Source organism: Centruroides sculpturatus, unplaced genomic scaffold (assembly GCF_000671375.1).
Source record: "Centruroides sculpturatus isolate CEXI.00-Female unplaced genomic scaffold, Cexi_2.0 scaffold767, whole genome shotgun sequence".
Classification (NCBI taxonomy): Eukaryota; Metazoa; Arthropoda; class Arachnida; order Scorpiones; family Buthidae; genus Centruroides; species Centruroides sculpturatus.
In genome coordinates this window covers 249,918-264,930 of record NW_019385366.1, presented here as the reverse complement: position 1 = coordinate 264,930, position 15,013 = coordinate 249,918, and the positions used below count along the sequence as shown (strand labels likewise).

The window sequence follows — 15,013 nt, the reverse complement described above, 5'->3', positions numbered from 1 at the left end:
AATTTATTATTTTAAACATTTTTCAGTAACATGGCTAAGTTTATTTTTTGATAATTATAAATTAAGTATTCAATTTTAAAAAATTTATAAAAAAGTTTGAACAAATTTTTACACAAATTTATTTCTTTGATTTTTCTCAAATTTGTGTCCATTTTATCAAGTTTACTGGAAAAAAAAAACCTTAAGATTTCATTTAAAAAACTGCAAAATATTTTGTATAATAACTAATAAATTTTAAAACAAAACATGTGATTTATTAAAAACTAATTAATAAATCAGCAGCAGCATCACTTAGAAGTAATAGAATATTCTAATCCTGATCATAAAAACAGTACAATTTATATTTGGAACAACAAAAATATATATCAGTTTAATTGAAGTTGTTAACTTTTTTTAAATGCATTAAAATCCATTTACAGAGACATTTGTTCTCCAATATCAGAATTATACACACAAATAAATCATGTTAATTTTTGCTTTTAAATTTTTATCAAATATAAAAATACAAAAGCAATTTTACATGATACTTTTTATTAGATATAGTATATAGTAACAAGTTAACTTATTGGATAAATTCAATTATAATTAATAAAGCAAAATAACAGCATATTAAAATCATTATTATTTAATTTACAATTAAAATTTTTCAATTTAGTGATCTAATCTGAATATTGTTTTTGTACTCAACAGAAATCTAACCACTCACTTATATCAAGATTATATCTTATAGAATTTTCATATTAGTGACTGTAGTTAAAAATAAAGATTTTTTTTTATATATTCATTTCTTAGCTTTACAACTGATCCACAATATGTAATCTTAACTTGTGTTAGAGATATACAGGGTCATTAGAAAAAAATCCCTAATTTTAAAAATTCATTACTTGAATACTATTGAACATGTTAAAATGTTAGGAACTTTCTAAGCTTTTTCTTACTTTAGAAAGCTTCAATATTTATTTCATTTGCCACCCAGCAATCAGTAAAACAGTATTTGATCCTGTACTATGTGATGTTTGGAGTTATCTTTAAGAGATGGGATTACAGTAATTGATGGCTGCTATTTTTTATCCCTGTGAATTTAGAAATTTCCTAACATTTTAACACTTGATTTGAATCATTTTGATATGTTTAATAATATTTGAGTAATAAAATCAAAGCATTCTTTTTTGACAGCCCTATATATAGCAATTTCTTGAGATTACAGGTTTTGGATATTATCAAAATACAGTAGAATCTGCTTATTATAATCACAGATAGTGTTATCAGAATTAGCATGTCCCAAAATGCAAAAATTAAAATAACACAATTTTGCTTACAATAGAGTTTTAATTAAAGATACCATTATCTTCAGGTAAATAGACATTTTAAAATTGTCTTTTCTTGTGACTGATAACAATTGTATGTTATCAGTCTTAACCAGTGCCTTGAATGTTAAATATTATTTGGTTTAATTGTAATTTGCTCACAGTACAGCAATTTAAATTGCTAGCATTTCTTACTTCAATTACATACTATCTGTTGTTAAAGACACTACTGCAAAAAACAGAAAATAAAACTGAATTTACTATTATTAATTTAATAATAATAATAGTTTTAATTATTATTTAAAAATGTATAACTTGTTTATTAATTGTTTTAGTACAGTCAATTCTCCATAAAACTGTTGATAATTCCATTTTATATGAATTCCATGTTGTACAATTCACTTAGATTTTACAAATACATGAGCTGTTCACAGTCCGGCACATGTACAGTAGAGCGTCGTTTATCCGAATCAATTGGGGACTGGGGTTGTTCGGATAACTTATTTTTCAGATAACCAATTATGTATGAAAAAATATATTAATTTATCCCTTGTTGAAATTTTTCTCTGTTGTGTGTCGCTTCGCATTGAATTTTTGTCGATGTTAAGCCTAATGAAGACTATTGTATCGTTAAAAATTATTTTTTTATTTTGTACAAACAAAATAAATATATTGAAAAATATAAAAACAATAAAAAATTATACTTCAGAAGTTAATTTAGTATCAAAAATGTAAAATATATGAGTAGCCAAAGATTACAGCGCCACAGCACTGGCAAAAATTTAAATTTGTCGACTGTAATTTCTTCGGATAACCGACGTTTTGGATAACCGACCTTTGGATAAATGACGCTCTACTGTATTTGTAAAATCTAAGTGACTCATACATCATGGAATTCATATAAAATGGAATTATCAACAGTGTTATGGGGGGTCGACTGTATGTCCTTTTAATGTCAGAATCAGAATTTTCACTAATTACAGATCTATTTATTTACCCCACTTAATGTTGTCAATTGTTTATCATTATCTTAGGTGAATCCTACAATAAATGAATTCTAGTGAATTAAAAAACCAATCACTTAGAACCACTTTTTTTATATCATTTGAAATATTTATGAATTATTCAATATACCCAGATGATGTAGAGAGATAGGTAAGCAGATTAACAAAAGAAAACAAAGCTTGCACATATAACAAATTAAGAGGCTAACAGGATTAATAAGATCTAACATTTATGAATAATAAATTAAAAATGAAAGATTATATCAACTCGTTATAAAATCAGTCTAACTTCAAAAAAGTCCTGTTTCTTTTGTCTGGTTTAATGTTTTCAGAATTTAAAATTCTACTTTCAAGATCTTTTCTCTGTAGAACTTGAATGCAATGGAAGTTTAAATCCCAAAAGCATTAAACCAGACAAAAAAAAACTTTTCAAAGTAAGGTTGACAACATTTTGTCAGTTTTTGTGTTTTTATATCTTTTATATGTTTATAAGTTAATAGGTAATCATAATTTATTATATTACAATTCTAAATTTATTGTATTATGGAAAATATATAATTAACCCCTTAGTCCAATATCATATGATGATAAATTAGGTTTAAAAATGTTTGTTATATAATGAATTATTATTTGCTATATTTCAGTCTGTTCTGTTTTTATTCTTGTTACTGACATAAAACTTAGTCAATTGAGAAAAGGAAGTAAACTAAATATGGAATTACCCCAGACCCTTTTGGCTTGGGATTCCACCTGGCTAGTTTTAATCTAGTGAATTGACATGTCAAAATAACGATTCTTATAAATTGTCAAGTTCCATTCTCATCTAAGAAAATAATGTTAAGCACAAAAATCGAACACTTTTCATCTCTGTAGTATAAAAAGGATACAGAAAATAAATTTTAAAATATTTTTAACTTCTGTTGTTATAAAAAGAAATGGTAAAGTGATAGCTACTAGAAAACAAAGATAGTTGTGATATTTATAAATGCAGACATAATAAAATGAAATGTTGATCATTTACAAGAAAATGTAAATGTTATGTTATGTAAAATATTAGAAAGATTTTCAATATCCATCAACATTTAACATACACAAAAAGTTAAGAATCATAAATTTTCATGCATAAAAAAGTATGTGATGATATATAACCAGTGTATTCGATTCTCAACTTATGACGGCCAAAATTAGCATAATTTAAAGGTATTATTTTTGAGTCTAAACAATAGCACTTACTAATGACATGATACAATTATTAAATGCTAAATGTAATACTATAATGAACACAAAACACCACACACTGTATATAACAATAACTAGAACACTTGTTTGTAACAACAGGTGTATATATGTTACACTATCACAGATTTATAGCATTTCAAAAAACTGAAAACCAAACTATCTTTCTGCAGAACTACTTGGTCCAGATAATCATTCTAAGTTTAATTTTATAATAAGGTTAAAGGAATTAATATGAAATAAAGCAAATAAAAATTAAGAAAAGTAAAGTTAATACCATAATTTCCATAAATCTTTGTTAATAAAAATACTAATTAATTAATTAAAAAATTAAATGTTGATTTAAACACCATTCTGTATTGTAAACACCATTGCTGTATTATATATAATGTAGTACAGTGGAACCCCGGTTAACGAACTTAATCCGTTCCGTGACTCCGTTCGTTAACTGAATTGTTCGTTAACCGAAGCAATTTTTCCCATAGAAATTAATGCAAATGCAATTAATCCGTTTTAGTCTCCGAAATTTTTGTGATTTTATTTGTAATATACAGTCATTTTCTTTGATGAAAATGTAGGAAAACGTAGTATCTATCATTACAGCAACAAACATGTAAACTTTGTTTAATAAAATAGCACTGTACATATCTTCGTTTGTTGTAGTTGGTGGCAGAAAAGTGGAGATATACGAACCTTAATGCTTAGAAGGGGAATTCCTTCCAAAAAAATAACGGATAGCACTTCATCGAAAGATTCTTCGAGTCGAGTCTCTTTCGGTAAAAATACCCACCAGTGGCTAAGTGGTCTTCGTTCGTTCGTGGGTTCGCACCTCGCTCAGACGGGCTGGCCACGTGGAGTTTTCCAGGTTTTCTCCACGTCTGTAACGCCTAAATAAAGGCCAATTTTCCTTAAAAACACCTCCCAGAAGGCATTCCCCCTAGGCAGATCGCCCAAGTGTTGCGTTGCCATAACTTAACAAACAAACAAACTCTTTCCGTAAGGAACAAGAAATTGATCTAAAGTTGATCGTCTTACTCTTTTAATCATAATTTTTCTCAGATGCGATAGCGCATTGTCGTTTATATTGCGTTGTCGTTCTATATTGCCACTATGACTTTTTTTTTTCTTGGATGCCATATTGATTAAATATAAAAATCACAAAATTGAAAAAAGAAGTATAGCACAAACACTCAGAAAAGCAATGCTTAACTCGTGCATGCCTAACACCAACTAAAATTTCACACAAAATACCGTTACGTTCGTTATCCAAATTTTGTTCGTTATCCAAGACAAAATTTTTGCAAAATAAAAGTTCGTTAACCGATTTGGTCGTTAACCGGGGTTCCACTGTACAATACAGCAATGAATACTGATTACAATACATAGCTTATGCATGGGAGCTTGATATTTGGAATTGTACCCAGTTAGCATTATTTTCATGTTTGACTTATGATGGGATTCTGTGTTATAAGTCAGGGATTACATACAATTTGCTATCAACCACACTATCTAAAATCATAAAAAACCAAGCCAAAATTACATTATTAATCAAATAACAAGCAGAATTTATTATTGGACTACATTTTGGGCATGTAATTTAGATTAAACAGTAGGCAATTAAGTCATCATCTTTTATTAAATTTAATACAGTCAACCCCCTATAAGATATAGATACGTTCCAATTTATTAGGAATCTGATTTCTTACAAGTCGTTCCAATCACAGCCCGATACGTGTCAAGTTTACAGACTACGGCTGATTGAAAGGTTTTCTTCCATAAAATTAATCGATCCTACACTAATCCGACTCAACATTTCCAAAATACGTATATTTTTTCGTAGTTTTATAGGAATCGTAATTATAGGGACCGTAATTATAGGGGGGTCGACTGTAATTAGAATTAAAATTAATTAATTTATAATATTCTGAAAGATTAGTCTGAGATTTCACATCAGTATGCACAAGCATACTAATGTGAAACATAGTAGCACATAGTATCACTGAAGTATTTATATTCAAGTTCTTCAGCTTAGTGGATAACTCTGCTTAAACACAACTTTATAGAAGATTTATTTGCTGGACATCATTCAATTGGCTTACTGTAGTTCAAGTCATCAAATTATTCCAAAACCAAAACCAAAGTAGTGAGAGGGATATGTGCTATGTTTATATTAGCATCATAATACACACAAATTGCTGAACAGAGTGAAGAGCAATGTGAACAATGCTGCATTAAGTCAACTATGTCTGATTCTAATGTGTACCCCATTTTTAATTTCTATAGAGAGCAAATATTTGCTCTCTATAGAAATTATGATCAATTAGATGTATTTTAAAACTTATTTTATAATAGAAAATATAATGAATTAGAGTTTTTTAAACAAACAATGTTAATAAATCATTTATTTGTTGTTTTAAGTAAAGAATCTATTAGTGGTATTTAATAACAGTTCAAAAATCAATAGTAAAAATAACATAAATAGGCCATTTACAATCCAAATATAAATCATTTTTTCAAGATTGTAACATCTCTCTAGTTATACAATTTCTTTCTCAAAATTATAAATAATGCTAACAGGCCAATTACAAAAATAAGATCTAGACATAAACCATAATTCAGACTTTTCTTTATCCTAGTCTTTCTAGATATAATTGTTATTAAAAAGCCATGGCTAGATATGAACATGAACAACAATGTTCAATAATGACTAACTAAATAAATAAGATTTAATTGTATATAGATATATTACAGCCAAATCTTGTTAATTTAAACTTGAAAATAATTTGAATTGTTAAATAAATTGAATCTGTTATTATTCCCCTTGAAATTCATATTTAAATTATTTTAAAAAATACAGTTACTGTAATTCAAATGTTTTTAGTTTCAGTTTAGAAAATTCAAAGCTAATAATTTTCATATCTGAAAAATAAAACTTGAAAAGAGAAAGTAGCATCTATTAGAATCTCCAAAATACCAGCATTCTATAAATCCTTGAAATGTGGGAAAACTGTCATGCATTTCAGAGTTTTAATAGCATTTGCATCTATATTGCAAATTTGAATCGCAAAGTTATTTAGTTGTTTTTACAACATCTGATCAAGGAAGGCACATAAAGTGCTCTTTATCTTAAAAAAGCTGAAATGATTAAAGATGTGAAAAAAGTAAAGAGAAAATATAACACAACCAAAAAATATGCTTATCATTGAAACTAAAAACTTGCAAAAAACTAGTTTAATTTTCAGATATGAATAATTCAAATTTTTGATGATTTGAAATTTTTTGGACCTCTTGGCATTTGAGTTATGGTGTACAAAGACCAGACATTTCCAACCTGATTGCTGACAACATTGAAAAAAACTTGATCAGTTATCTAAAGGATCAACGAATTACTATGGATAGTTTGGAGGCCAGTGAACAAATTTATTTTTCATTACATTTAAAAACATAACAAAATAATAATAATTGATATATCTTTAAATTTTAACCTAAAACAGACATTTGAATTTCATCCTACTAGTAGTTTTTCTTATTTGTATCAGCATAGAAAGAAATTGGCAAATTAACCCTAATTTTGAAGATGAGTTGATAAAAAGAAAAAAATTGGGAATCTCTGATATAAACCAAACATGATTTCTATAATTAATCTTTAAATACGATTGCAAAAACAATCTAAATTGAGTCACAGATTATTCCATCCTCTATGATAATTCCTCCTTACTTTAAACTCAATTATTATCCATCAATTAAATATAACTAGCAATAGTTAAGCCCAGATAACTATTACTGGCCATATTAAAAAGCCATAGTTTAGTTATGGAAAAATTTTAGCTTATTCTAAAACTTTGTTTTTACAACTAACACAAATTTTTTTTTATTTTTTTAGTTGGTTGTCAATATTAGGCATAGTATATAATCTCTACAATTTACTAGAAACAAATAACTGCAGAAGAAAGTCTAGTTTACTCAAAGTTCTAAAAAGGGAAAACACAATCTTATATTTCTTGGCTTGTGTCATAGTACAGTTAACAATGTTCTACGTCTGTTTCTCTTTCAACTTTGTTTTCCAGATGAGTGTAAACACCTCTCCAGTAAGATAGTAAATACAATTAGCCATAAATACATCATACATTCCTATTATTATATAATCCATCATCATTTTGTCAATCTTGGTTTAATATGGCACTTTTTTAAAATAAAAATTCAATCTTTTCTAGTTTTCCCTAAATGACATTTCAACAACAATACTTTACTGTATTTATTACATGTTTTATCTATTGATATATAATTCATTGATGTTGATTTGAATAGGTTAGTATGCCATGAAACTAAAATTTTAAACTGTTTTAATGAGAAGATGTGTATTTTAAAACTGTCTTTTGTTATTAAGTTTTTAAATTAGAACAAACATCATAAATTTATTAAAACAAATCATATATTCTTCAACACTATTTTCAATGGCATTAAATTTGTTACCTTTAGACATTTACACTAGAAGAATGGTATAAATATATTTAAGATTTAATAGAAAAAATATATTAAATCTTAAATATATAGTGTGTGAAAGGACAAATGAAGATGGACTCAGTTATATGTTTAGTCCTAAAGGAAATATATTATATTTTTTCTATTTGTAAAAATCAATTCACAATAAACCTTTGACCAGTAAAATATTTATTTGAAAAACAAACGTTTTCGACTGTATTCTTTGGCCTTCTTCAGGTTAAACGTTTCGAGATTCGAAAAGCCGTTGTGCTTACAGCCGAAGAATACGGTCAAAAACGTTTGTTTTTCAAATAAATATTTTACTGGTCAAAGGTTTATTGTGAATTGATTTTTATATACATTGATCCAGTACCTGGTGANGTGAACGACTCCCACCACCTTAAAAAAATCCTCACAAAATTTTGCATGACTCCTCTAAATACTATAAATATCTCAAGAACTTTTTAAAAGTATAGTTAAAAATTAAGTTAAATTTATCATTATCTTTTTGCTTTATATTTTAAAAGATTTTTTATAACATATAAAAAAAAAATTTTTATTTAAAAACTATATGAAAATCAGATTATTATTTTGTAAAAATTGATACAGTTTCAAATTCTAAATTTTTCTAGCTTGAATATGAATAGTTAGTATTGGCAACACCAAAAATATTAAATTCAAAACAAAACTTGTAAAAAATAAAGTTTAATTAGGTACAAATTTTGAAATAATGTTTCGACATCAACCTAATTATTACAGAAAGTCTGTATAATTTAATAAATTAGTAATGTTGATTAGAAGCAATTAAAAACAAAAGTTTTTAAAAGTCAACAAAAAGCTATTATGTTTCACTTTAATTAATATTAATCGACAGAAATTGTTAAATAATTCTCTCGGCACTAAATTTTATTTAATATTTTAAAATAAAAGATTTAAGTCCGATGAAGTACACATTGGCATTTCGGTTTCTGTTTAATTTGTATTTTATGCGTTCTTTTTTAATATTGGTTCGACTGAAGATGGCCGTTTAAAAACAGTTGAAAACGTTTTTATTAACATCATTTATTGCTGGATAGTTAAAGGTTTATTTTATTTTATTTATTAATAATAATAATGAATATGTAGAATATAATATGGCTAACTACTTAATTATGATTACTCGTTACTAACAACAATAAACATTACCCATCATTAACATATAATATGACCAAGATATTAAAATATTTATATCTAGAACAGTTTACATAAATTATATAAACACTTGATTACATCACACTTTCAATGTAACCTGTAATGCTTTTTGTTTTCACATAAAGATTTTCAAGAAATTTTTAATATGCTTTTGCAACAAAAAAATAATAATTTAGCTATAATAGCTATTCTCTTTCTATTAGTCTATAAAAAATAAATGTTTACCATATTTCAATTTTGAGTGGTGTCATTTATTAAACTACATCAAGTCAATTCTGTTTCGTGAGAAAAATTACAAAGAAAAACTTAATTTATAAACGAAGAAAACACAAAATAATTTGATACTAAAAATGAGGGAAACAATGCTTAATTCCAGAAACCAAATTAAGCATTTTTTCCTCATACTTTTAATATAATTCTATTAAAGAAAGTTTCAGCATAATTTAGCACTTATTTCAAAAATGGAAGCAAAGGGTATTAATTCAAACTAATTATTATACAAGGTTATTTGATTTCAATTAGTGAAAAGTTACTAAGGATTATTAAGATTCCAAAAAAAATTCAAAAAGATAATTCATCCTATTATTTATTAATTACTCTCATAACAAAAATTCTGTTCTTTTCTAAAATTCTTAATTAACTTGTATTCTTAAAATCAAAAATATTAATGTTCGAAGAGACATTAGGGTTTTGTTTAATCCATAATTCACATCTAAACTTTTTTTACTGTATTTATTATATATTATACTAAAATATAAAATAATAGTACATATTAATTTTATAAATTTGTCATGTATTTAAAAAATAATCTGCATTTACTTTTTGTTTTTGATAGGAACTAATTTGTAAAAAATGAACAAAGTTGCTAAATGCTCCTATGACATTCAGTTTAGTTTACTACAATGGTGTGGAAAAAAGAACACACATGAACCAAGCAGTGAAAGAAAACACTGAAAATATAGGAGATTCACAACACATTCAGAATAAAATATAGATGTTTGAATAATAATAATAATAATTATTATTTGTCTATATTTAATGCAATCATCAATCAAAATTGCTTTTCATGTCTCTGATAAAATTTATCAATACTTGACACCAAATTGTTTAAGATATTTTGATATTTAAATTTGATGAATATACATAAACTAAAGCCTTATTTTAATAGTCAAACATATGCCTAATAGTTTGATTATTTATAGGTCAAGCTATTTTCAGTATTTTCTAATTATTGAATTAAATTCAAAATCAATTTATTATTAATTTTAGCACAACACAGCAGCTTAGACCAAATTCTATAATTTAATTAATGAAAATTAGCTTAATTCTGGCCTGAAAATAGTCTGGTTTTTAGATGCATGTTTCCCTACATTTGGTAACTAATCAATTAAGTTTTTTTTTGTTTTTTTAATATCATTTTATAAAGCATTCCACTTATACATATTTTGTAAAATTATCAAAACTGGAGTTATATGCCATATTTCTTCAATTCTAAGATGCATTTACTTGGCCAAAATAAAGATGCTTCTTACATTCTCTGGACTGTAATTGTAAGTCATTTCATTCACAGACTAAGGCAACAATCAGCACTCATTGCATATAGCCCACATGATGTTTTGTGAACTAATAATAGACATTTTTGGCTAAACTGCTCAACAGTCATATCAGTTGAAATCAAGTTTGCTGGTAACAAGCATTTAATTTTAAACTCCTTTTTTTGATGTTAAAAATACATCAAAGATAACATTATATTTTAGCATTAAAAGCAGAGTTATTGTATATGTAGATGAGCATGGAAATAAAACTGTTGAACTTTACTTACTTTGTAACTTTTGTATTGTTTTTCTAATTTGTTATTATGTAAAGTTGATTATTTTAAAGTTTTTCCTTTAACTGAAAGAAATAATCTTAAAATTCGATTTTGAAATTAATCTGTGTTTTGGAATCAGAGAAATTTGATATCTTATAATTCTTTATTTTAAATGGTTAAGTTTAACCATTATTTTATTAATAATAATAATGAATATGTAGAATATAATATGGCTAACTACTTAATTATGATTACTCGTTACTAACAACAATAAACATTACCCATCATTAACATATAATATGACCAAGATATTAAAATATTTATATCTAGAACAGTTTACATAAATTATATAAACACTTGATTACATCACACTTTCAATGTAACCTGTAATGCTTTTTGTTTTCACATAAAGATTTTCAAGAAATTTTTAATATGCTTTTGCAACAAAAAAATAATAATTTAGCTATAATAGCTATTCTCTTTCTATTAGTCTATAAAAAATAAATGTTTACCATATTTCAATTTTGAGTGGTGTCATTTATTAAACTACATCAAGTCAATTCTGTTTCGTGAGAAAAATTACAAAGAAAAACTTAATTTATAAACGAAGAAAACACAAAATAATTTGATACTGAATTTCTTTATAAACTACAAAACCAATAACAACAACTTTGCTTTCAATGAATGAAATAATTTTCAAAAAGAATATTTAAATTTAATTTTATATATAATTCCTAAACATAGATAATCATTGAATTGTTTAAATTTTGCATAGTACAAGATATGAAAATTCATATTTAAACACGTTAAAAATACTTTTATCTCATTATCTGTTTTATCACATTAATGTGATAAAGCAATGTTACTGAGGAAATAAAAAGTTCAGGTGCTCATTATTAATTATAATTTACACACACAAATTTTCTTTCGGTAAATAATTCTATATTTATATTTGCTTAATAATTTAAAATTTGTTTTTTTGAATAAGCTTTATTTTTCACTTATTCTTAAAGAAAACCATCAATATCTTCATAAAAAAAACAAACAAACACACACACACACACACAAATACACACATACCTACGTATATATGTGTGTATGTATATAAGATAAAAAGCTTAAAATATATTTGAATTCCATAAAATTAAAAACACAGTAAATTACTTACCCTTATTCAAAATAATAATATCCTTAGAAATTTTTAATTTTATATTTAAAATATTTATTCCATAAAATAGATATCAGATGTATTATAAAAATATATCCACCCATTTAAACTGCATAACACTACAGCTTTTATCTTTAACGCAAACTTTACTTTTAATCATTTTATAACTTTAAAATAGTTGTAATTCCACATTTTTTAATAAAATAATCCAAAGTGCACAAAATCAATTAAAATAAAATTACATTATATAGCAAAACAAATTTCAATTATAAAAATTATAAAGCATACCATTAAAGAAGACTGCTGATTATGATGTTGCATGCTTGTTTTACTATGTGAACTCATGTGGCTGCTACGAACTAGAGGAGGAGGAGGAGTTGTGGGTGCTATTCCAACACGACCTGTTGAAGATAATTTTCCTGAAATTGTTCCTGATGAATTCAATAAAGTCTCTTTCATTAGTTGACTTTGATGAAGTTTCTTAAGAAGCACTAATTTCATTTCTTCAGTTCTCAATTTCTCCCGTAACTTCCATATTTTTTTCTGTCGTTCTAAATATTCCTCTTTTGTTAACTCTCTCGATAAAGGAGGAAGGGGCAATTCCACAGCTTCTGAATCAGATGATTCTGGTCGAGAATCACTTTCAAAACCATTAACATGTCCATTTAATTGCATGTTTTCTTCATCAGACAAAACAACTACATCAGGTGAAGAACTAGCACTTAAACTATATGATTCTGTATAGCGAGCAGCTCTTGAAGGCTGAGACCTCACATGTGATTTATCCAAATATTGAAAACTTAAAGATTTTCTTTTTTTAATAACAACACCTATTTCTTTATTGCTTTTGCCTGATGATGATGGTCCTTCAAGATTTGTTTCAAGTTCCACAGGAACCTTTCTTTTAATACTTAAATCTATTGTTTCATTTTCTGGAAAATTAGAATGATAGGAAGAATCTCTATTACTGGTCATGATTCGAGATGCAGTTCTCATGCTGCAATAGAAAAATATCAGTGCATGAAATTAAAAGTAATATTACTCCAAAGTTTCACACTTCCTCCACTTTTATAATGCTAAAAAATTTTTAATATTAAAATTAATCAATAGTTTTATTTTGAATGTTTACTACAATCATTTAGAAAAATGTAATAAATGTAAAAAAAAAATAAAATAAATTTATCCACAATGTATTTTAATAAACTAGTACATTTAATGTTGCATTTATATTTTCTTTGTTAAAATAATCTATAATTGAATTATGTAGTAAATTCTATAAACATATGAACTTTTATATTAATGTTATTAATAAAAATTTTGAACTATAAAACGTTCATTGTATCATAACAGGCCTGATAAAATTCTAAAATATCTGCCAAAAAAACAGCAAGATTCTGTTTGATTGATTCTGTTTATAACAGAATCAATCAGGAGTAAAATAATACAGATATGTAACAGTTTCAGAATTTCTAGTGCTAAAACAGTGATGGTCAATTGGCAGTTAAAAGAAAGTATGAGTTGCAGTTTATCTTTAAAGCATACTTATCAATAAGAAACAATTCAATCTTAAATTTGGAAAACATAAATATTTTTCAAATGAGTCATTTGTATATTTATTATGATTGATTTTGGTGTAAAGTTGGTGTTTGTACACTTTCAAGTTTGAATATATTAGTATACATCTAAAAGTGAAAGCTGTTCATATCAAATATATTTTTGAATAATTAAAATTTGTGGTATTATAATTAATAATCAGAGAAAGCACAAGTTAAATTAGATCTTGATAAGANATTTAAACTATCATTTATTATAATTTTAAATATTTGTATAGTGTAATGTTTATAACATGTTAAAAATAATAAATATTTATTGATAAATAAAGAAAATGCAATCAGTAATATCAACAGATAACAACAATGTATATTGCATAGAATGGCAGCAAAAATAGTAAAAATTCTGTTGTATCTAGAAGGTCAAGTTAAAGTATATGAGAAAAATATTTTTATTTCAAATGTTTTATGATAATATATTCACCATACTCAATTATCATCATAAACTAGAAAGGGATAAAATAGATAAATTATGAACTAAAGACATTTTCACAAAAAATTTCAAGCAACTAAAAGATAGAATTTTAAAATACTGTAAATATATTTAAAAATTATTTTTAGGTCATTCAGTGGACAATCTGCTAAGACAAACATTTCACTTTTAAAATTTTAAATTGTGACATAAACATGAATAAACAATGAATTAATTGAAATCATAGAAAGCAAACACATTATTCATACCATTTAAATATTTCAATCATATTATTTACTAATCTTTATCATTTTATAAATTTCGTAAAAACTTCCAAAATAAATGTTAATTTTTTGTTGTGTTAAGTTTGGATAGACTTTTTCAACTGAAAATAATTAATATTTACAGTAATTATTCGTATCTACAAATTTAAAGAAAATTTAAATATAAAATAAATATAATTTAATAAATGCAGAATAAAGAATTTTTATTGGTAAACATTTTATGGAATTCACATGTAAAAAAATTAATAAAATATGAAAATATATTGCATAATTCTAAAAATTTACATAATAGATCTATTAAATTTTAATATTTGAAAACGTTTGTAACAATTATGAAATATCAGACAAATTTTTAAACAAATAATAATGAAATAAAATGCTAATTTTTATATATTTATAGTTAGCAAAATAAACAAGAAATCAGAATTTTATGATTTAATAATTTATTATAACATCATAAAATTATATTGATAACAATGCCATATATCACACTTACAAAGTAGAATTTT

General features: G+C 25.3%; 1 protein-coding gene across 1 annotated transcript in view; it reads right to left on the bottom strand.

Moving 5' to 3' along the window:
• Positions 1 to 13,279, bottom strand: part of LOC111638178 (transcriptional repressor p66-alpha-like) — a 48,090-nt gene extending 34,811 nt beyond the window's left edge. Inside the window, exon 1 of the mRNA XM_023383840.1 lies at positions 12,487 to 13,279. Within this exon, the coding sequence (XP_023239608.1) occupies positions 12,487 to 13,194 (708 nt within the window). The 5' untranslated portion in view covers positions 13,195 to 13,279. The remainder of the gene's footprint in view (positions 1 to 12,486) is intronic.
• Positions 13,280 to 15,013: the final 1,734 nt, after the last annotated feature.